This window comes from Medicago sativa, chromosome 3 (genome assembly GCF_051527215.1).
Source record: "Medicago sativa cultivar Bolivia chromosome 3, Bolivia_mono, whole genome shotgun sequence".
NCBI lineage: Eukaryota > Viridiplantae > Streptophyta > Magnoliopsida > Fabales > Fabaceae > Medicago > Medicago sativa.
Window position 1 is genome coordinate 67,442,255 of NC_140751.1, and position 22,762 is coordinate 67,465,016.

The 22,762-nt window shown below is 32.1% G+C and overlaps 1 protein-coding gene and 2 long non-coding RNA genes across 4 annotated transcripts; all 3 read right to left on the reverse strand.

Moving 5' to 3' along the window:
• Positions 1-3,629: 3,629 nt before the first annotated feature.
• Positions 3,630-6,159, reverse strand: LOC146939387 (uncharacterized). 2 transcript variants are annotated; one of them, XR_015031636.1, is made up of 3 exons: positions 5,656-6,159; positions 5,135-5,390; positions 3,630-3,829 (listed from the first exon to the last, which is right to left on the reverse strand). It is a non-coding gene; the product is annotated as an uncharacterized LOC146939387 (long non-coding RNA). The 2 variants fall into 2 exon arrangements; XR_015031635.1 differs by having other exon boundaries at positions 5,135-5,406.
• Positions 6,160-8,490: 2,331 nt separating this feature from the next.
• On the reverse strand, positions 8,491-9,847 carry LOC146939388 (uncharacterized). The gene is made up of 3 exons (XR_015033444.1): positions 9,712-9,847; positions 9,182-9,245; positions 8,491-8,800 (listed from the first exon to the last, which is right to left on the reverse strand). It is a non-coding gene; the product is annotated as an uncharacterized LOC146939388 (long non-coding RNA).
• Positions 9,848-19,456: 9,609 nt separating this feature from the next.
• Positions 19,457-21,424, reverse strand: LOC146939389 (uncharacterized). Its single transcript, XM_085753062.1, has one exon. It carries the CDS (start codon positions 20,641-20,643, stop codon positions 19,708-19,710), a length of 936 nt encoding a protein of 311 aa, XP_085609188.1. The 5' UTR covers positions 20,644-21,424; the 3' UTR covers positions 19,457-19,707.
• Positions 21,425-22,762: the final 1,338 nt, after the last annotated feature.

Here is a 22,762-nt window from a genome sequence, read left to right on the forward strand (position 1 = left end):
GGGTTTTGGCCCTTATAAAAAAAATCTCAAGTTTAAAATGACTAAACTGCCCTTCAAGGAAAATGACTTAATTATCCTCCTTTAATTCGTAACCGTATAATTTCTCAAGTCCGTTGGAATAATAATACGAGAAACTTACCAAATATCGTCGATTTCTAAATAAGTAATTAATCCCTTGAAAATTATTTCCGTTCTGTCATGTAACTAATACGACAGTTTATTTAAAATTTCGCAGGATATTACACTCTACCCCCCTTAAGAAAATTTCGTCCTCGAAATTTAGAGTTTACCTGATAATAAGTACAAATAATTCCTCTATACTTTCGATCTTAGACTTCCACATATGTCTGTTACCAACTGATTCTCTTTATCCGACTAAATTATCGGTTTCCCTTGTTACATAAAGTCTTTCGACTACCTGGCCATAGATACAACTGACTTGAATTAATAGGTTAAAATTGATTTCAGGACATGTCTTCCAATCTTTTGTCGAAAGGATTCGATAATAACCTCTTTATCTGTGAGTTGTAGTATATAGTATACACCTTATGATAGAGTGGAACGCAAAACGAGTCAATGTGCCTGATATCCTTCGAGTAAATTCTTGGTTCCACATTCTCCTTATAAATCTGTCTTAGGTTACTAATACTTGTTTAGCTTCACTGAGTTCTAGATACACTTATTGGAGTAACACTTTTATCGACTTCGTCGATTTCTTTATCTTGTCTTGAACAAATATAACCTTTGAGTGATCTTTCAAGCCATTTCTGGTTCCCCAAAAAAAAATTATTTCTGAATTATGCCCCAATTAACGAGGTCTTATAATGATAATCATATCATAATCTGTATAAGATCGTCCCTACTCTGAGTAATATCTGACGTCAAGTTTATTTCATCGAAAGTAAGAATTGTTTCAACTTTCTTCGTTAATCAACACATAAATAGGAAATGTTACTTCTGATATCTGTCATGTTTTATATGAATAAACTCAACATGATATTACCTCAAACATCTGATGGAAGTACTAACTGACGAGTACAATCCATAAGTCAGATTTAAATACATAATGTACTAACTGGCGAGTACATTAAATATATAAATCTTATATGAGAAATGGTGCACTAACTGACGAGTACACAATACACGAGGTAATACAACTGACAGCTCAATACATGACATATATTTATAGTCATTCAACTATGCTTCATCTATACTAGACTTTAAATCAATCACGATACACCTTGATCATACACCTTAATCATATTAGGATGAGTAAAAAAAATATCATCATAGATCTTCTCTTAAACTTATATGTTCAAAATATACATTTCATTCTTGAACAATATTGTTCTAACCGTTACTTTAGGGAACATATTATCCCTAACTATCTTGTAATTTCATACCATATATCACGGATAATTTTCTAACTTGAGTGACATCATTATTTTCTTTACCTTGAAAAATTATGGAGTTTAAAATTCCCGAACTTCACAACATTGTGTTTAAGCATACGCATTCTTGTTCTGAGTAGCATCTTTGCACTTAAATACCTGATATTCCATGAGAGTATTTCAAACCAAAATAAAATCATCTTGATACAACATCCATATCTGTTACCTTATACATGACTCTTTTTTTTTTTTTTTTTTTTAGCTAAACTGATACTTTTAATTCATTCTTTGTAATCACCAAGTCGACTAACTAAGTTACATACTAGAGGTAATTCCAATTTTTCTTAGATTTAACAAGGTAAGAACACTTTCCTCCTACTCTTACTACTTGAACTTTTAATATCTGTGAATTATGCAGTTTGGAAAATTGTTTAATTCGTCTCTTAAGATTTCCCATAAATATCTCATTCAAAGTCTTAAACTTTTGCACCTTATGTTACTTCTTGCTGATTAATATCTCGCTGCGCTACTCTGATTTATTAATTCACTTCGCTTAGGCATACTGCTCCAACCATACTGTAAATTTCTCCATCTCATTACTGCATGTTATGAACATGGGGCTAACTTTACACTTCTTGCTATTTCGAGCACCGACTTGTAATCACTGACGAGTCATTTTCAAATACTGCAATTTTTCTTTAAACATGCACTACATACTTGTTTTCGCAAAGTGTTCTTTGAATGATTCTCACATTCACATTATTTATGAACTAAAACATACTTGAATTTTCGAGTCTTATTTCCATTTAGTTTGTTCTTGCCTGTATTGACAGTTACACTTACGATCTCCTCTGTAATAACTTCGACTCCCAAAATTCGATTTAGTTAACAAAATCATTCTTTTGGTTTTCAAGACATTTGCATCAGAAAAATCATCAGATAAAAATGTTTAACCTCAATACTTTACTTCATTATTAACTCTTTTACACTAGCGACAATTTTTCCTGTAGAAGAACCTTAAAAATAATTTTCAAATTCAAAAATCTTGATTTAATCTTTAACACATCAACTTATTGTTTTCATGCGTTAATACATTCTTGTCCTCGACATTCCGTTGAAAGAGCTTGACATCATTTGTCCATTAGTTCACCGAACTTCCGCAACTTATTATTATTAAATCTTTATTTTCCATTTGGATCGAAAATTTACATCTTGTCTTTGACCATTACCGGGATCTCTTTCCACTTATTGTTATACTTGTATTTCTTAGTTCGAAGAACAACTTAATATCGTGATAAATGCAAGGGGTCTTATTCAATTTCCTTATTAGTTTAACTTTTCTGCAATTCCTTGCTAATAAAAAGATACATCCAATTCGTGCTCTAATCCGTAAGGATCTTTCCACTACTATTTATTCATCCTTCTTGACTCTTATGCGGTATAGCATCTTCACTTTCTGATTCATAAATCTAGCACTTTAGATTTCGGGAGGTGCGACTAATCCAACATAGTTTATCTGACTTACGTTGTCGATTCAATGCTCGCATTGAGGGGCTTCCTTGGCTTTTCCAAAATAACTTACTTATTCCTTAATTAGTCCACTTAACAACTCAAGCATCAAAATCCAGCTTGTTCCATGCATTCGAGTCCTTCACTTCTTACATACTCTACTTCCACTGAAAACTTGTGAGTTCCTTTAATCGTCCGATGATTTCCTGGTGCCAAGTTCCTCTTTCTAATCATGCCGTCTTAAATTCGCACTCAGAAATATTTCTTCCTTCCATGCCTTACTTATGCTTCTTATACTACTGCTCATGTCGAGGTCGCAATAATCCCTACCGTTCAACAACGTGTCCATCGATATTGAGGTACTCCGTCTTAATTTTAACATTTCCCTTATGTGCTTGAAGAATCTTCAGCTTCACAGTTTATCAGCCACCATCTGGCTTCGAATACTTCCTTAGCAAAATTCCCTATAAACCTGACACCCTGACTTTCCTTCTTCTTATGCTTCATTCCTCCTAGGTCCTATTCAGCTCTCAGACATTCGTTCTAACTGTCATATACTAGATTGAGTTGATCAGGCTCAGGTAGATATGACATTTAGAATAAACATCCGGAACCCAATGGTCCCACTGCATTCTATTGAATTCTAATGACCCAAGGCACGATCTGAATCGACCTGCTCTGATACCAAATTGTAACACCCATACTAGAAATTACCTAGGATATCTAGTATGCTCGTTAAACTTGGCATTGGATACATTAAAATTACAATAATAAAATTTCTTCCGAACATATCATAAAACTACTTGTCTATACATTTAAAATAGTGCCACTGACGTGTACAACATACATGCAATGACAAGTAAATATTATTGTCCAGCTTCTCCTTCTACTTCATCACGAACTGCCCTGCTTGCGATCCACCTGTGCCTCTGAAATAAAATAAAAGGGATTGGGGTGAGACGGGATGTCTCAGTGAGTTCCACCTATCCTAGGTTGTAGGCAATCACAGGGAACCTAGGATCGCCATCTGTCTCTAAACTTAACCCATTCCGGGTTTATACTGTTTTATCATGCATAACTGAGCGATCGGGGGATAACTAGGATCGCTATCTGAATTACTAATATAATTCTAATACTAATGACAAAATCATAAACATAATCATAATGTCTGTCATATTATGTTAGAAATGTTAGCGTTGAACAAACAATATTATCTGAGTTGATTTTACGGAATAAACCCAGGTGGAGTAACCCCGGAATTTATTCCACTCTGACCGGTATTAATTTCCAACTGGCGGGAACCCAACTGACGGGGATACCGGACTCCTCTGATTATTGTGGGGTCATCCTCGCGGATAGTGTCCGTTCCAACTGGCGGGAACCTTTCGTATCCAACTGGCGGGATAGCGAAAGCCACAGCTTAAACATGTTTTAATATTATAACTTGAACTGATTTCTAATAACTGAGTTAATCCTCAACTCCACTACTGACGGGGAGATAGAGAGGAATAACTTAACTGATTTTCTTTTAATGAAAACATCCTGAAACTAATAATAAAGACGTAGTGATTCCGTCTTTGTTCTGAAATTAATTCGGATACTAACCTAATCAGGTTCTAGGCATATCGTTGTCATATGCCATTCCTAAAAGGTTATAAAATTTTCCCCATATCCTGATAAATTAAATCCGACTAATTAAGCCGAACATTCATACTTAGAATTCTTTACTTTCCAATAATTGGAAATCTACCCATGAATAATTTGTTTTAATGACCATTTTACTCTAAACATTCCTTTACACAAATAAATATACATTATGGTAGTGTATGATTAGAGGATATGCATAATACAATTTCGGCTACATATTCGGAAATAATGAGAACTGGAGTCTTAGCCAAGCCAAACCATTATATTACCTTAAAAGTGTAATTTAATTTAGCTAAGAGTCAAAATAAAGTAATAAAATCAAACAATTCTCACTTTACGTAACGTTAGCCGAAATTGCACATTTATTCATTCTCACGTAAAACTTATCATAATATTTTTCCTCTAACTTCTACATTACCATAATCATATTTATCAACATAAAAGTTATTTTTAGAGTACTCTAGCAAGGGTATAAATCTTAATCATATTGTCACTAAATTATGTACTAATGTACTAAATCATATTCTATTATTCTAAAGGCATAATTTAACTACCCAAAGGGAAGTTTTCTAACTAAAGGAACTCACCTCAACATTTTTCTGAACTCTCCATGATGCTTAAGTCGCAATTAAGCTCATGCGGTGCTCCATAAGCACTTTTCTCCAAAACAGCTTAACTGCAGCTTATGACTTCTGCAAGCACCAATTCCAGTCCAACCATCAAGTTAAACTCTTACCAAGTCTACCAAGTACATAGGTTCAGTTCTGAAACCATTCCGTCAACCAAAACTCGCAGTTTAGCTTATTCCGCCAAAATCTACGTCTAAACCCGTAAGCAATTTTTCTGCAGCAATTACCAACTTCAAACGCGTTTTCCGAATTCATTATTAGTCCGAATCATACAAAGCTTATATCCAAATTGAAGGGAATTGAGTGTACAATATGAAACTTAAACAATTACTCAATTCCAGGTTACACAGAAAAAGATATGAGCCAAAAACCATAATCTGCCCTTACGAATTTTAACTAATATACCATTGAAATTCAATCATAATCCTCACAATTAATTCCAATACCAACATCAAAATCAAGCTTAATAGATAACTCACCTTTTAGCTTCTGGAAACATCTTAAGCTCAGAGTCACAATCAACTTAAATAACAACTTATCACCACACTTGAAACATTAAATTCGTGTCCTTTCTAAAGCTCCAATCAAAACCCAAAATCACAAGTTTAAACCTCCACTATCAAGCAATCACGCCTCTAACTTCTATTATCCAAACTTCAGCAGCTTGCCTTTTATCTAATAATTGATTCTAAAACACCAATTTAATATATCATAGTCACATACCAACATACATGTACTTGTGAAGCTTGAACTCAACAAAACCCAATTTAATGAGGATGGTGGTATGGCTCGGTTAAGGAGAGAAAGAGGGAATTGAGACTTATTTTTGGGGTGTACATGTGACAAGGATCATGTAAGAACATTACATGTTGATGTTGAGTGAAATTTAGGTGAGAAAAGTGGGGATTGTGGTAGGTTGGGAGGTGGACGAGCAAGCTCCAGAAAGAGGGAGTAAAAGATCAGTTTTAGTGAGAGAGAGAACTAGAGAGAAAAAGGATAAATGGGGTTTTGGCCCTTATAAAAAAAATCTCAAGTTTAAAATGACTAAACTGCCCTTCAAGGAAAATGACTTAATTATCCTCCTTTAATTCGTAACCGTATAATTTCTCAAGTCCGTTGGAATAATAATACGAGAAACTTACCAAATATCGTCGATTTCTAAATAAGTAATTAATCCCTTGAAAATTATTTCTGTTCTGTCATGTAACTAATACGACAGTTTATTTAAAATTTCGCAGGATATTACACACACACAAAAGAAAGGTCTTGGTTATGGAGAGTAAACCCTCTTTTTTTTCTTTCTTCAATGTATCATTATTAATTCAATGTCATAAACTATTTGGAAGTTGAGCTTTTTGATTATGGAGAGTAAACCCTCGTTTTGATCTTTGGAAGTCTTATGTATTGTCAAAATAGTCTCTATATTAATTAAAATCATTAGAAATTCTTTGAATGTTACTTTTGATAGTCATTCAAATCTAAAATGATAATCATGTGTTAACCCTCTGTTAAATATGATGATTTGTGAAACACGAGGAATGGAGATGTCGATGTGTTTAACGGTAATGATTGTTTCAAGATCTCTACTTTCTACATTATTTGTCTTTTGTTTTTTTTCCATAAAATTGGTGGAGTTAAGATGATGGACACAAAGTGGAAGAACGTTAGACGAAGCCTTAATTGGTGATAAGATGTAGGTGTGGATGTACAATTTAGTGTTTGTGTGGCACTTAATTACCTAAATCATCACATTTAATAGAGATGGTTCATAACAAATATTTAACTTGTTAATTGAAGATATATTCATGAAGTTTTATTTTTTTATTTTGTTGTTTTATGAGTCTATCGTGACAATGTGTTACACTTTAAGGGACCAAAATAAGAGTTTCCTTGATTATGGAGGAGAAAATTTGTGAGATTAAAGAAGATTATAAGTGAATTGAGTAGATACTGACAATTATATGATGATCTCTCTAGATAAGAATTATTATAGAAAAATATAAAAATATGTATAAAAAAATAAACATCAATACACTCAATCACAAATAGTGCATCATATTTGGAAGTTAACTTTGATCCAAAAACACACTCAATAATAGGTAATGCATTACATATGGCAATTAAATTTGATCTAACAACACACTAAATTGATTTATAGATATTTTTCCAACAATTTTATTCATCTTTTGTGATTTTTCATTGTTGTCCTGAAAGGTTATAAAATAATGGTAATTCAGTAAAAAAAAAAATAACACATTGATGTGCTTAAGAGACATCTCTTAAGGATTATAATTTTAGGAAAGTTTTTTTTGCAACTTCATAAGAGCGGAAAAACTATTTAATTGATGTAATAAGAGGATTAACTTTATAAGTGATAAAATCACGTGTTAATTGAAAAGGGGAAATTATTGTTGAAATTGCCAAATTTGTTGTTATGATTATCTTTCTTTCCCTCTTTTTTGTTGCAGTGGACATTGACAGCAAGACATTCTATATCCTTTTCATATTACCTTTGTTACAACACATATTTTTATCATTTTCATATTACCTTTGTTACTTCATACATAATATGATATCTCATTTTAGTTACATTCTTTTGTTCTCTTATTTCATTAAAATATGGTTTAATTGCTTTCAAGATTTTGATTGTGCAAAACAAACGTGTCTGTCTTAATTTGACATCGAAGTGTAAGAAAAAGATACATAAATCACTACAAGAAATCTTGCATTTTGCCAGGGGCAGAAGCCCTGGCAAAATGCAGAAAGCCCTGGCAAATGGACGTTTGCCAGGAGTTTTGCCAGGAGCAGAATACCCAGCAAATCCGCTCATCGCAAATGACCCTGCCAGGGCTTTAGCTCCTGGCAAATGCGCTCCTGGCACAGGCCCTGGCACAACCCCTGGCAAAATGTGTCTGGTAGAACACAGGCTTTTCTTACGCATTCTGGTCAATGCAGACTGTGTCCCCTCACATCAGTCCTTTTCAGAAACATGTTAGGCGCTTTGCCAGGGGTTAACCCCTGGCAAATTGTGTACGACTTTTTTAAAAAAAAAACGTTTTTTATTCGTTAAAAAAAATAAAAATATTAAAATTTAATAATTAAAATAATTTTAAAAAAGAATTTATATTTTCTTTTCGAAAATTAATTAAATTTAATTATTAATTTTTTTAAAATAAACGTTTTTAAATTGTTTTTTTATTTATTATTAAAAAATTGATTTAATAATAAAAATTATTTAAAAAACGTTTTTAAAATGTTATTTTAATTGGTTTAGAAAAAGAAGTTAACAATGCAAATTAAAGTAATAGCACACATAAAATAATAGGTCTAGCAACATTGAAATTAAAATTGTGCAGAATATTACATACATAAGTATCAAATAGGTAGAAATTGTAACCGGAAGTATAAGAAACTTCCCCAAATATTACCGACCAATAAATTAAATAGATAGGCATCGCTCCAAATAATGAAGGATGCTGAGAATCATGTCCCACATTAGAAGCTTCTTTCAAAAAAAAAAAAATGTCCCACATTATAAGCTTGAGACTGTGCTTTCTGAGCTCTTCGGGCTTGTCTATCCTTTTCAGTATCAGCCCATTTGACAACAAAGGGAACAATTGAACCCTATACATGACAACATATATCAGAATTGGTAATGATTAATTGAGAGGAAGCAATGAATTTGTAATGAATATAATGTGAGCTAGAATTTGTAGTCACGATATAACTGAAAGGAAGTTGACATTGCATCATAACTTAATATGGGGAAAATTGGTAATGAAGACTATTGTATAACATGTTTATGCTAAAACATAAGTTACCTTCAAATTCAATTCAAGCAATTACTGGATCATAAACTTTGACCCAACAACTCTCTTAACAATTTAATTAAACAAAAAATATAATACTCAGTCTTGCTATGACTAAGTTACAATTTTAATCAAGTTGAATTAATTAGCCTCTCAATCCTCCCCTCTATATATAATCAACTAAAACAGAAGTTACCTTCAAATTCAATTCAAGCAATTCTAATTCTTTTCATAAACACAAGTACTCAAACAGGGGCGACCTGAAACACAAACCATAAGAACATGTCTCAATTAAAGAATATGTCAAATTTCATTGAAATATTTTTTAACATTACTATTACATTCTCCTAAACAAACTTGGAACTAAATCTTATCTTTAGTATTTGGGAATTTACAATACTTCTCATACACAGAGCTTTTCAGTTACAAAATAAACATCACATTTTTAGGGCAGTTCAGATCACATTTTTAGGGCAAAAAGCTTGAGATAACAGTAAGAGTAAACATTACAGTAAAAGAGGAACATTACAGAAGTTACAAAATAAAGCAATTGAGAAATCATGAACAAAATAAGCATCACAGTAAACAAGGAACGACTGCGGCAGTGAGTTAGAGAAGTTACAGATCTATGAACAAAATAAGCATCACATTGAATGGGTTCAAGAAGTTACAGATCTAAAGAAGATTTCGGAAAGAGAGAAAACACGAGGTCAAGAAGTGACAAACCTGATGAACGGCAGCGGTGAGGAACGACGGCGGCGTTTGACGGTGAAGGAAGGAAGCAGCGCTCTTGAGAGAGTGAAGGAAGGAAGAGAAAAGCTGAAGGAAGGCGCGGCTGGTAAGAATGAAGGAAGGAAGAGAAAACCTGAAGCTTTTAGGTACTTTAGGGTTTGATGAAAAGTCAAAAAAAAACCCTTGTTTTTTTTTTAAAACCAAGGACAATATTGTATTTACAGCATTACAATACAGGCTATTCACGTAGCCTTTGCAGGCTGTGCTGACAAATTTGCAGGCTTTGCAATTTGCCAGGGGTTTTTGGTGGCACAACCCCTGGCAAAGTGTTGTACCGTCCTGCTTTTCCTGACAACACAAGAATCTTTTCTGCTCCATACATTTTGCCACGGCTTTTGTGAGGGGTTGCCCCTGGCAACTTTGCCAGGAGTTTTCCCTGGCATAGCTCCTGGCAAATTTGCCAGGACTTCTTGCTCCTGGCATTGTTCCCTGGCAATATGCAAGATTTCTTGTAGTGAATGTCTTAGAGATAACATGAGCATAGTAGATTATGTACCAACATGATACAAACACCCTACTTGAATAATCCATGAGTTGTCCTGTATCCTCCGATAATTTGATTTTTTTTCTAATTTCAAGAACATTGTAGTCATGGTTTTATACTATAAGATGATGGTATTGAAATGAAACTAGGAAAAAAAAAGAATATTATATAGATTTTCTTCTTTTCTCTTAATTTCAAATAAATTAAGAGTAGGTTTTGTATGACTATAAGATTTGGTCACAATATTTAGACACACGTAAAAGAAAACAAGTAGAAAAAGAAAATTCCCTAAAAAAAAGTAGAAAAAGAAAAAAAATAATGTATACAAGTAAATGATATACAATTTATGTGTGCGCGCCTACATAACTATCTATGATTTGGTGTTGAGACCAACCAAGCATATTTCAAAAATTAAATAGTAGAACAGGAAAAGAAATGTCATTTTTTTACAGGAAAAAAGGTCACATATATTATTATTAATATATGTATATCTATTCTATATCTGTACTAATATATAAAGAGAATAATGAGTTTTTGTCCCGTGAGTTTAACTCAGTTGGCAAAGACAATGCATAATATAACCAAAGTATGGGGTTCAAACCCTGGACACCACAAAAAAAAATCATGAATTTTTGTTGGTTTTTTATTTTCCTTTTTGAGGGAGGGAACTACTTTTCTATTTTAGCCTTCATTTAAACTATTGTATATACTATTTTAACCTTTTATAATATTATTTAATTATTATTTAAAAAAAATCATCAAAATATGAACTACCCTACTATAATAAAAACAATATTTATTCCCCGTGTACGTGCTTCAAGCACACATGATATCTTCTTTGGTACCTAAAATGTTCGTTGTAAGGGTTAGTCTTCAAGACTCATGAAATAAAATCAATAATAAACTAAGGCATCAAATAAGAATATACAACCATCATCAAGGAATCATGCTAAGAGCCTTCTTATTAGTTTAAAATATTCACCACTCCAAAAATGTACTATAAGACATAAAAATGAACTTTAATGCTAATGAGATTCAACTGGACCATGATCCGGATATCGTCCCAATTGGCATAATAATTTTAATCGCCTCATTTGGAACTTGATGTTAATATTTGACACTTAATAATTCATTGAATCGCCTCATTTGACACTTAAGCATGAATCGACATAATTACATGCCATGGAATGCTTTCTTTATTTGTTGTTTAGACTCTTAAACCACATCAATTAATAAACTCTCATGCAACCTCTAAGAAAAAATCATGTTAACTCAGCAACATTTCCATTTCCCAAATTAGCAATCATCAAATAACATACTTTAATAAAATTGCAAATCACCCATTCTTATATTTATCAACCACAATATATATATACATACATACATACATATACATACATACATACATACATACATACATACATACATACATACATACATACATACATACATACATACATACATACATACATACATATATATATATATATATATATATATATATATATATATATATAGGACATATACTATGAGAATGACTACTTTATATGAGAATGATGAGAATGAATCTCAGCCATCAAGATCAAAATAAATGGTCTAGATTAAAAAACTTATTTTAGATAACACATATGCTTTCCACATGCTATCCTCAATCCATTCAACTTCTCATCTTCTCTAACCTTCAATCCTTTGTTCTTGCTCTCACGTTACTCTTCATCACCATTATCATAGTGAAATCCAAATATTTTAATTGACAATAAATCAAAAATAATGCTTCTTTGTTTTCGTAAATTAATTGGAGTATAGGAGATGTTCAATTTACAAAAAACCAGAAACAGTGAATGGGTGTAGATCCAAAACAAACAAACAAAATTGAATTCAAAGGAAATTGTGTTTATATAGACCCAACAAACATAATTGAATTCAAAGTGCCGCACCGTGGACAGATCTGTATAAACATGAATCAGATCTCAAGTGCCAAACCCAAATCTAGGAAACATTTAATTAGTTGAAATTAATTCGTGATCGCACAATCTCAATTTTTTTTAATTTCATGAAGAAGAGCCATGAATTGGTATAGATATAATGGTTTTTTTTGCTTTACCGATCCATGAATTATATGAGGAAACAAGATATGGAAATGATAGCAGAAATGGGGAGAAGAAGATGAAAAGGGAAGTGAGTTTATGAGAATTGATATAATAAAATGAGGTACATATGTGACTTTTTAATCTCATATAAGATAGTCATTCTCATAGTATACATCCTCTCTCTCTCTCTCTCTCTCTCTCTCTCTCTCTCTCTCTCTCTCTCTCTCTCTCTCTCTCTCTCTCTCTCTCTCTCTCTCTCTCTCTCTCTCTCTATATATATATATATATATATATATATATATATACACACACTCATCCGTTGAAATCAGGAGGCATATATCATAACATATTATTTACATCTAAATCATGATCAAGACTAGAGTCGTTACCTTATGTGTTTTCCTTCCAAGTAAACGACATTTGCCCCCCATAAATTCTAGGTTATGTGCATGCACGACTTCTCTCGCTCTAGACTTTGTTTGGACAATCAAACCGTTGAAAACAAAGAACCACATGTTGAGAACATGTCCAAAAATTGACCCGGTTAGACTATGAACAAAGATGTAGTCGAAATTATGAATTATTCGAAAGAATAGATGCTATGAATTAATTGATGGACTTAGAAAATGTGGAAAATGTGAATCGGTGATGGAGATGTGTATGAAGGGACTAGGAAATAGTAAGAGAATATTGTGATAGGGGGATAGTTTGCGTGTGGCCATATGGAGAGGTAGGGAGTTTGTTTTCTTGATATGGCTAATTATATTGATGGGAGAAAGTAATTTTAATGTGTAACAGACTCAACTAATGAATTCAAGGAATCAATGAATTAGAATATATTGATGCTCATAATGCACTCATAGTTCAATGTGTGAGAGAGAAGAAATGCAGGGTATGGCTTTAGCTTATGAGATGAAAATGAGGATATATTCACCATGACTTGTATTGAAGGAAGGACATCATTGTCTTGTAAAAGAAAATAAATGCAATTGTTGGTTAAAGCAAATGAATATCCAAAGCTTTCTAAATATTTTGGGCGTTAAAAAGGAAGAGGATGGTTCTAAATAAATGGAATTCAATATGACCGTTATTTTTTTAAGGCTTTGTCTGCGAATGGAGGAAAGCGAGGAGAGAGGTTTAGAAAGAAGGAAAAAAAAAAAGGAAGAAGCTGGTGAAAGAAATAGATGACAATGAGAGGGGAAGACTTTGAGGGTTTTACTTTTCTTCACAGTACAAAATTTTCCTCATTTGGAGGAACTCAAAAATTGCATTGGATGAGGGTTTTGGAGAGTTAACATGAAATCTTCAAATTTAATCTATATAGTTATATTATACTTAAAATTAAAAATAGATTAATCATAAACTTTAATTTATCATTCTCTAAAAAATTACTCTTTCAAAAAATATGAAAGATTTTACCATTTTCCCTATATTTCCAACCCTACAAAGTTTTCCCTTCCCTTCCCCTCCAAACCCTCAAACAAAGTTTAAGAGAAAATATGGATGGAACTTGACACATATATGCATGGAACAATGCTCAATATAATTCATTGACCAAGCAAACAAAATCAAAAGACGTGGTCGAAGAGTGAATTTAAGTAATTATCTTAATAAACGTGTGAAACATATTTTGGATGGGCTTAATTTTAATTAATTTTGAAATAAAATAAAACACTAAAAATGGTGCGCGGACACACACACGCATATATATATATATATATATATATATATATATATATTGTTGTGAATTCGTTGTGAAAACTCATACCAATAACAAACTTGATGTGTGGAGCAAGGGATAGTCAAGCAACCAATACAAGTGGATCAGAGTTATTATCACAAACAAAAGTAGAAAACAACGAGAGAAAAGAAGAGAGAACACAAAAGAATTTGTTGACGCAGTTCGGTCCAAATTGACCTAGTCTAAGGGAGAAAGCAGCCCTCCGTTTCACTATATCAATGGGTTACAAGAATAAGTCTCCCGTCTAATTCTACCCAAAGCCCCAATCTCTTCCCGTAACCAAGAGACTCAATCCTAATAGTGTTTCCCAAGGTGAATCAACCCTCAAATCCTAGTGTTTGTTCCCAAGAGATAAACTTTATACAAACCCTAGTTTTGTTGTTGCCTTTCTAAACCCTTGTTTCAACCCCCTCTATCTCCAAGTTTAGTTTGATACAAGGTCTATATTTATAGTAAAAGTATCGCTTAAAATTTGGAACAAATCTGCATCCAAAAATACGTTTCTGTTATTCGCTGCCAGCGCACCATCGTGCCACGTTGCGACCCCCATCGTGCCACGATTTTTCCAGTGACTTGCCTCATAATTGAAACATCCAATCGTGCCACATTTCCCTTCAATTGTGCCACGATTCCTGCAGAACCTGATTTTAAGTTAACTCTCATATATATATATATATATATATATATATATATATATATATATATATATATATATATATATATATATATAGAGGACATATGCAAGTTATATATGAGAATGGTGAGAATGCTTATTAGCCTTTGGATTAATATTATATGGCTGAGATTAAATTGTCTACATAAGTGGTTCACACACTTAATTATTTTCGTCTCATCATGGTTTGAATTTTTTTAATGAATCTGCCAAAAAAACAAAAACAAGTAAACACCCACCATTTGATTGCTACTGTCATCGCTGTGAATAATTCCTCAACCTTTAAAATTTCCAGATCTAACCTTTAAATGCTTTTGAAATTTTCCTGATCTAAAGCTGTTATAATCCTAAAATTAAATTATACAGAACCCCATTCAATTTCAATCCCTTATTTTTTTTTAGGTAAACAAGAACAGTGAGGGGGTGGTTGGGGGTTTCACGACGGCAACGAATGGGGTGTTTCCGGTGACCCTCTTGGGGGCGACCATGGTTCAAGGCTGACAGCAACCACCGCCTCCGCCGTCGCCACCGGTGTTTTTGACTTGCTTTGTCTCCGCCACGATCGTCGGTGTTTCCGACTTTGATTGTTCCATCAAAATCCGTTTCATTTCGTTTGTTAAGGATTCTTACATCAGGTTCATTTAACTGATTCTTTTGGGCAAAAAACCAGTTAGTCTTCATGTTCCTTGTGCTTGACATAAATGAATGGAGAGAAGCTATTTCATGTTGTACAAAAACTAATTCCCGTAAAACAAATCTGATGCACCTGTTTAAAAATTCACCTTAAAATTGTTAAACAAAAAGAGATTTTTCAACGAACAAAAAATAAAATCTTGTAAGGGTGGATACGATGGAGGGAGGAAGAGCGGCGGAGAGAAGATATGTTGTTTTGAAAATGGAAGATGAAAAGATGCAATTGGAAAAGAGAGGAGGAAAAGTGGACGTGAGGAAAAGTGGATGTGACTCACTTCTAGACTTTTTAATCCCAGCCATCAAATTTTAATCCAAAGGCTAATAAGCATTCTCACCATTCTCATATATAACTTTCATTCTCATAGTATATGTCCTCTATATGTATGTATGTATATATATATATATATATATATATATATATATATATATATATATATATATATAGTATTGTGGTGTTACATTATTACTCTCTTTAAATAGTTTCATCCTATAATGTCACTAAACTGATAGGGTTGATGTCCCTTATTTATTTATGAGCAATGTTATATCTCTAGAAAAATAACATCAAGAATTCTTCAAGAATAAAGAGCAACCAATCACAATGCACTATTTGCCACAATTTACGGAGGTGTAGCTGAAAAAAAGGAAGTGAACAAATAAATCATGCAATTAAAACTTGTCAGTTGTGTCTTGAAAAATTCTTGATGTTATTTTTCTAAAGAAATAGCATTTTCCTTTATTTATATAAAATCATAGATAGTCAAAATCACGCTCTAAAATATGAAGTCAATATTCTAAAACGTAACTAGAATAAAAAAACATGTATATATATATATAGGGGTTTGCTAGAACACACCCACTAATTTTTATGTGGGAGTGTTTTAGCAAGTAAATAACTAAAAAGTGGTTAAATACACCCTAAGGTGTATGTTGCTATAACACACCTTCTAACAATAACAAGTGGGTGTGTTCTAGCAAATCCTATAGGCATTTGCTAGAACACACCCACTGGTTTTTATGTGGGAGTGTTTTAGCAAGTAAATAACTAAAAAGTGGTTAATTACACCCTAAGGTGTAGCTTTGCTAAAACACTCCCACATAAAAATTAGTGGGTGTGTTCTAGCAAACCCCATATATATATATATATATATAGGGTTTTGCTAGAAGACACCTTTTGTGAAGGTGTCTTTTAGCAAGTTACTCTATGAGCATTTGCGAAAAGACACCAACTTACTTTTATGAAGGTGTCTTTTAGCAAAGTTATAACTAAAAAGTGAAAATCACACCTTGAGGTGTGACTTGCTAAAAGACACCACCAAAGGGTGGCTTGTAGCAAAACCCATATATATATATATATATATATATATATATATATATATATATATATATATATATATATATATATATATATATATAATTTTATCAAAAGAAATTCCTCAAATATTACATAGATCACTACAGGTATAGGAAGACTTAGAAAAACTTTAAAAGAAACTATTAACAAAGACTTGAAGATTAATAAGTTGGCCAAAATATAATTTATGATGTAACTTTAAGTCATAATTTAATGATAAGACTTGTTTTTCTTTTAAGGACGGACAAGCCTTAGTTGTTTTTTTGACAAGCCTTAGTTGTTGTTGTGCCCTTAAAATATTTATAAAATTAATTTCTAGATAACATATAGATCTTATACTACAATTATAAATAGATATACAATGCAACTTGTAAGAAAAATTAATACAACACAACAACTTATAAAACAAATAAATTTAAACAACCAAATTCATAACAAAATAAAAACTTATAAAAACAAATTAAAGAGAAAGTAATGTAAAACTAAAACAACAACAACCAAGTTATATACCTCTCAGGGAGGTCCTCTACAAAAATCAAACAACATCATAGTGTTTTATCAAAAACCATGCATTTCTCCAACTTATTGATCTACAGATTTTTCTTGATAGTTTCTCTACTAGTTTTTCGACATCTTCCCCTACCATCAGTGATTTGACTCTCATTCATTTGATATACTTTCCTTGCTACAACATCCACATGTTTTCTCGTTACAAGCTCAAACAACCGAAGTCTAGTTTCTACCATCTTTACTATAGGTATTACTACATCAACTCTCTCTAATGTTGTCATTTTAAATTTTATCTTGTCTAGTCTTACCACACATCCAACACAACATCCTCGTCTCTACTACACTTAATTTATATTTGTGTTGGTTCTTTACCGTCCAACACTTTGTCTCATGCAACATTGTCAGTCTTACCGTTGTCCAATAAAATTTTCCCTTCAACTTGAGGGATACTTTCGCATTACATAAAACATTTGATGGTTTACGCTCCTTCAATTTCTCCTTCGTTTTGTGCTATAAACTGAAGATATTTAAACAGTGTAACTTGTGATAAGATATGATAAGAAACTTTCACCTCTAAAAACTAGAAACATTTCACCTTTTGCTAAAATTGCATTCCATATACTATGGTTTGTTTCTATTCATATGAAAGGCATACGATTTCTAAAGTTTGTCTTCGTGTCTCCAACCTTTCATTTGATTTCTCCCTCGACTTTTCAGTTAGGACTTTATCAACCTTCTTATGTTTAGCTTAGTTAGTGCAGCTGTTAGTTTTGCTTGAATATACTCCAAAGCTATGGTTTGATTCCTTGAAAGACTTTTTTTTCGAATAAAAATAATAAGCATAACACGTGAAGTTGAAAACGGCAATTGATGCTTTAAAAAAACGTTGAGAACGAAACTGATTGTTTATTGCAAAACACGTGAAAACACAGTTGATTCAAACAGAGATCCTAAAAAAATCTTGCAATTTAAACGGTTTTAATATTTTCTTTTTTCTATTATTTTTTCTATTCATGTCCGGAAAATATTGACTCAAGATAAAAATCTTGAATAAATAATAGCATTTAGGATTCTAGTACAATTACTCTCCAATATCTTTGTTTTTATTTGAGAAGGTAAAATCAATTTATAAATACTAAAAAAAAACCTCTAACACCACAAGTAGTGTGAAGAAAGGTAATTAGGTAAACATTGTTCAAAATAAAGAGAACCATTAGCCATTCTATGCTACTACAACTGGTATCCTAACCACATACACAATACATTTAAAATTAATAAGTTATTTTTATGTAGTTGAAAATTGTTTCCATAAGCTATCATAAAGAGTTTATTGAAATAAACAAAAAATAACTTATGAAATATGTCATGTTATTTCCACCATAAGCTCTCTCAAATATTCATGCAAGTATTTATGTTAGTATACAAACTCAAATAAGTTGTTAATAGGTCAAATCGAATTATCCCTAAATTTGTTTTCAAGTATATGCTAGACTAGTTTATAGTGTACAAGTGAGATAAGTATTGTATCATGTACAATTTAGTTTTCACCATTGGATCAATAAATCTTACCATTGGATTAGATCAAATGAGATATGATGGGACTTGTTGATCCGGTGGAGAAAAAAACACTTGTGCATAATCCAAAACTATTTCGTCGGGCACATAGACAAAGCTCTATATGCAAATTTATATTTTCATTTAGGAAGATACAAACCATATAGGTGAGTATGTGAATGAAGACTTGTTTTCCTATGAGATTTTGCTGTCATGATTACTCAGAAGCATATCAAATTGTATTTGATATAGTTAACCAGGGTAGAACAGTAGGATAACCCAGAATGCTTCTATCCTTAGGTTACAACCCATGTTTTAAAAATCAGATGTTCCGCATCGAAGATTAGCCTCATAGTGGATCCAAAAAGGTCGGAGAATGGTGGGGATACCTTGAGGTGCTACTGGCGTGGAAGACTCTAAATAATGAGTTAGAAGAAAATATTATATATTTCATTACTACATGTATTATTTTATGGGATTCCTCTGCAATCTCAGAAACTGCAGAGTGCAGAGAAACCTGATCCATTTGTTGAGTCAACAAATAGCCAAATCAATATAATATAAGAGTCATAGAATCATGTAGACATAACAGAACAGATATAAATGAGATAAATGTTACATAAAATTCTTTTTGTTGGTTACATGATATCAGCAGATCCTATGCTGTTCAATGTTCAGATAAATCACAGAAATTGAAACCAAACAAACTAAATTCCTAGAAATACTTATAAGGAAGCATTTTAGTACATTCATTATAAACACAAAAATGATAATGTCACACAAGCAAGAAAGAAAAAAAATTAGTTCATTCAACAAGAACCCTTTCAAAATCTAAGGAATGTAATCATTCTCTATTGTTGGTCTTGTTCTAGTCCCAATTGCTAATGGTGCTTTGGTTCCCCCAATAGATTTCATCTGCAAAGTTTCATGACTATCAGCTGTCCATTCCAATTCCTGTATCTTCATCCCTTTTTTGATCCTTACCAATCTAACAACCAATAAACTCAACATAATCAACAATATGCATCCACCAACCACAGATCCAACAATTATCCAAACCTTAGACTTTCTCCTCCCACCTTTACCAACAGCAGCAGCAACAGCAGCAGGTGCCGGGGTCGGTGCATTAGACTCGACAACAATCGAGAAGTGTCCTTGTTCCATAGTTGAACACACATTATCAGGTAGTAAAATATCAAATTGAACCGAACCATGTAGATCAAAATACACACATTTAGGTACCGAACCATATGGTGCTGATTTCACATCATGGAACTTAACCAAAATTGGTTTATCAGAAGCTCTTACATCCAATTCAGGTAACTCATTAGCAAACAAATCAACACCACTATATGACAATAGACCCAAAACAGGAGCTAAATATGTATAACCAGGTAAAGGGTAAAAATGTTCAGACAAATTTCCTAAATTATGGTAAACCAATACAAGCCTTTCAACATAAGGCTGTTCAACAACACCAGGTGGGATCTGAAACTCTTTGTATTGAACACCTCTTGTTCTTAAACTACCACTTCTAAGCCTCAATGCTGAAACTTTAACACCTATTATACTATTAGGCAATTCAGCATCATAAACCACACCAGTTTTAGGCTTAACAAGTGCCTTAAAGGCATAATCTTGAAGTACAGAATCAAGGGCTTTTGATGAAATACCATCATCAAATGGAATCTGAGCAATTGATGAAAATGGCAGTGAAAGAAACAATGGCAATGTGAAAATTGCAATGAAAATTGTTACAACCCTCATCAAGATCTCATATGTTAAAATTGCTAAAAAACTAAAATTAAATACAACCCAATGAGAATTTATAACTAAGAGACTCAACTACAGAAGCTAGAATGCAACAGTGAGAGAAAAAGATTGAAACTTTATAGCTTACACAGCAAAAACAGCCATGAATTGTTCAACATTGTGCTGTGTACCTCTCTGCAGATACCAACAATGGTGAGGGAAAATTTTGCAGAAAATTAACTTCAAGAAGAATAAAAACCAGATCTTTGAAGAAACTAGTTGATTATCTGAAATGGGTTGGTGGCAAAATCTTGAGATTTTCAACAAGGAATGAGTTTTGAGCTTGAGATTCAAGGAAGAAGATAATTGAAAAAAACGTGTTTTCTTTGTTTTTTTATTGAATTTAGGTTAAAGAGAAAATTGGTTGTGAAAAGAGAAAGGGATTTGGAAAATTGGGAACAATGCAAGCAGGATTTGAGGAGATATGAGATTCGGAGTGAAGATACACTTGTGTTATTAGTGCATGCACAGACTCTTACTGCAGTTTTTTGTTTTGTCTGTGTTCAACAAAACCCCTAATTTATATTGATAATAAACCCTAATTTTGGTTAATTTTCTGTTTATAGGTATGGTATTTTATGGAGGTGTCTCTGATATATTTTGACAAAAAAGAAAAAAATATGATATATGTCCACAACTTCTAATTCAATCGACAAAAATGTCAAAATTATTCCTTCAAAAAAAAAATGTCAAAATTATTAATCAGATGTTATGATCGAGGGTTAATGTGTTTTTTTCAAGTGGATTATGTTTATGAGATTCTTCTTTTTTATTATTATTGATTACAAAAACACTATTTTGATTTTAAAAATTTATAAAGGAAATAAAAGAAATAGTATAAAACTGCGAAAGGACAAAAATATTTACATCCAGCCTGTTTTATGAGCATCGCAATTTACTATTATTTTCTTTTCAATTTTGGTAAGAGTTTAATACTCATTCACTACTAGTAGTGTAAATTATCTTCTTAAAAAAATAGTGCAAATAAGTTTTTTTTTTTTTAACTCTTTGATTCCTACGGAAGAGACTTTAGTAATTTAGAATTCGGCCATAAAATAAATAAATTTTGATCAAAAATTGTTATGTTGAAAAATCAGACGTGGGTTCTTTTAAATAATTAGTCCTATTGTAACTTAGTTTCATGATTGAAATAAAATAATTGAAATAAAATAAAAATTAGTTTTACAACGATATCTAATGAGATTTCTCTATTTTGTCATGTAATGTAATTAATGGTAAGATCTAGTTACAAAATTAGGATGATATTTTGTCATCAAAACAAAAATGATTATGGTGATATGACAAAACAACATATTTTTAGTGGATATCAATGTAAAAGTCGGCATATCTCTGTAATCATTTAGATAATTTATGACGTAAATTTGAAGTAAGTGGAAGACATTTAATCGGATGAAAAGTTAGACAATAAAAAGGAGATTTGAATTGTGTGTTGTCTTTTAGTCAGCACATTTTTTGTCTTCCGATTAAAATTGAATTGCATATACCTTAAACTATTAATAAAAAAATTAAACCTAATTTAAATTTGGATCCTCCGATCTTAATCGAACAGATAAAAATACATAAATATTGAATGCAATCAAAACTCCAGATCGGAAAAAAGATGAAAAATATTGCAAACATGGATTAAATCAAGGAGGCACAAAGCAAGTACATTTACATTAATTAATATAGGTTGAATTAGCCGTTAATTGCAAATGTGATTTAATACTAAACAGAATCTAGTCAATGCAACAACCAACTATCTGCCCCAAGTGGGGTTCATTCACTGCCTAAATAGGAAAGAAAAGGAATGACCAACTTAAGCTTAAATACTGTTGCAGGTTACTTGATAAAAATCGGAATCATAGATTGTGGTCAATTTCAATTGAAGTTTAAAGTACATACTTTTCACTAAGCTATTATCAACAACAAAAAACACAAATATTACATTAATTGTAACACATGACCATTGACCAACCTTCTTAATAGTATTATCCCCACAAATTATTTAAAACCAGTTGGCAAATCATAAATGCAGACATGCTTATAAGGATAAAATGTCCCTAAATTACTC

Coding starts and splice junctions, on each gene's coding strand:
- LOC146939389 (XM_085753062.1), bottom strand. CDS start 20,643: ATGAGGGTTGTAACAATTTTCATTGCAATTTTCACATTGCCATTGTTT.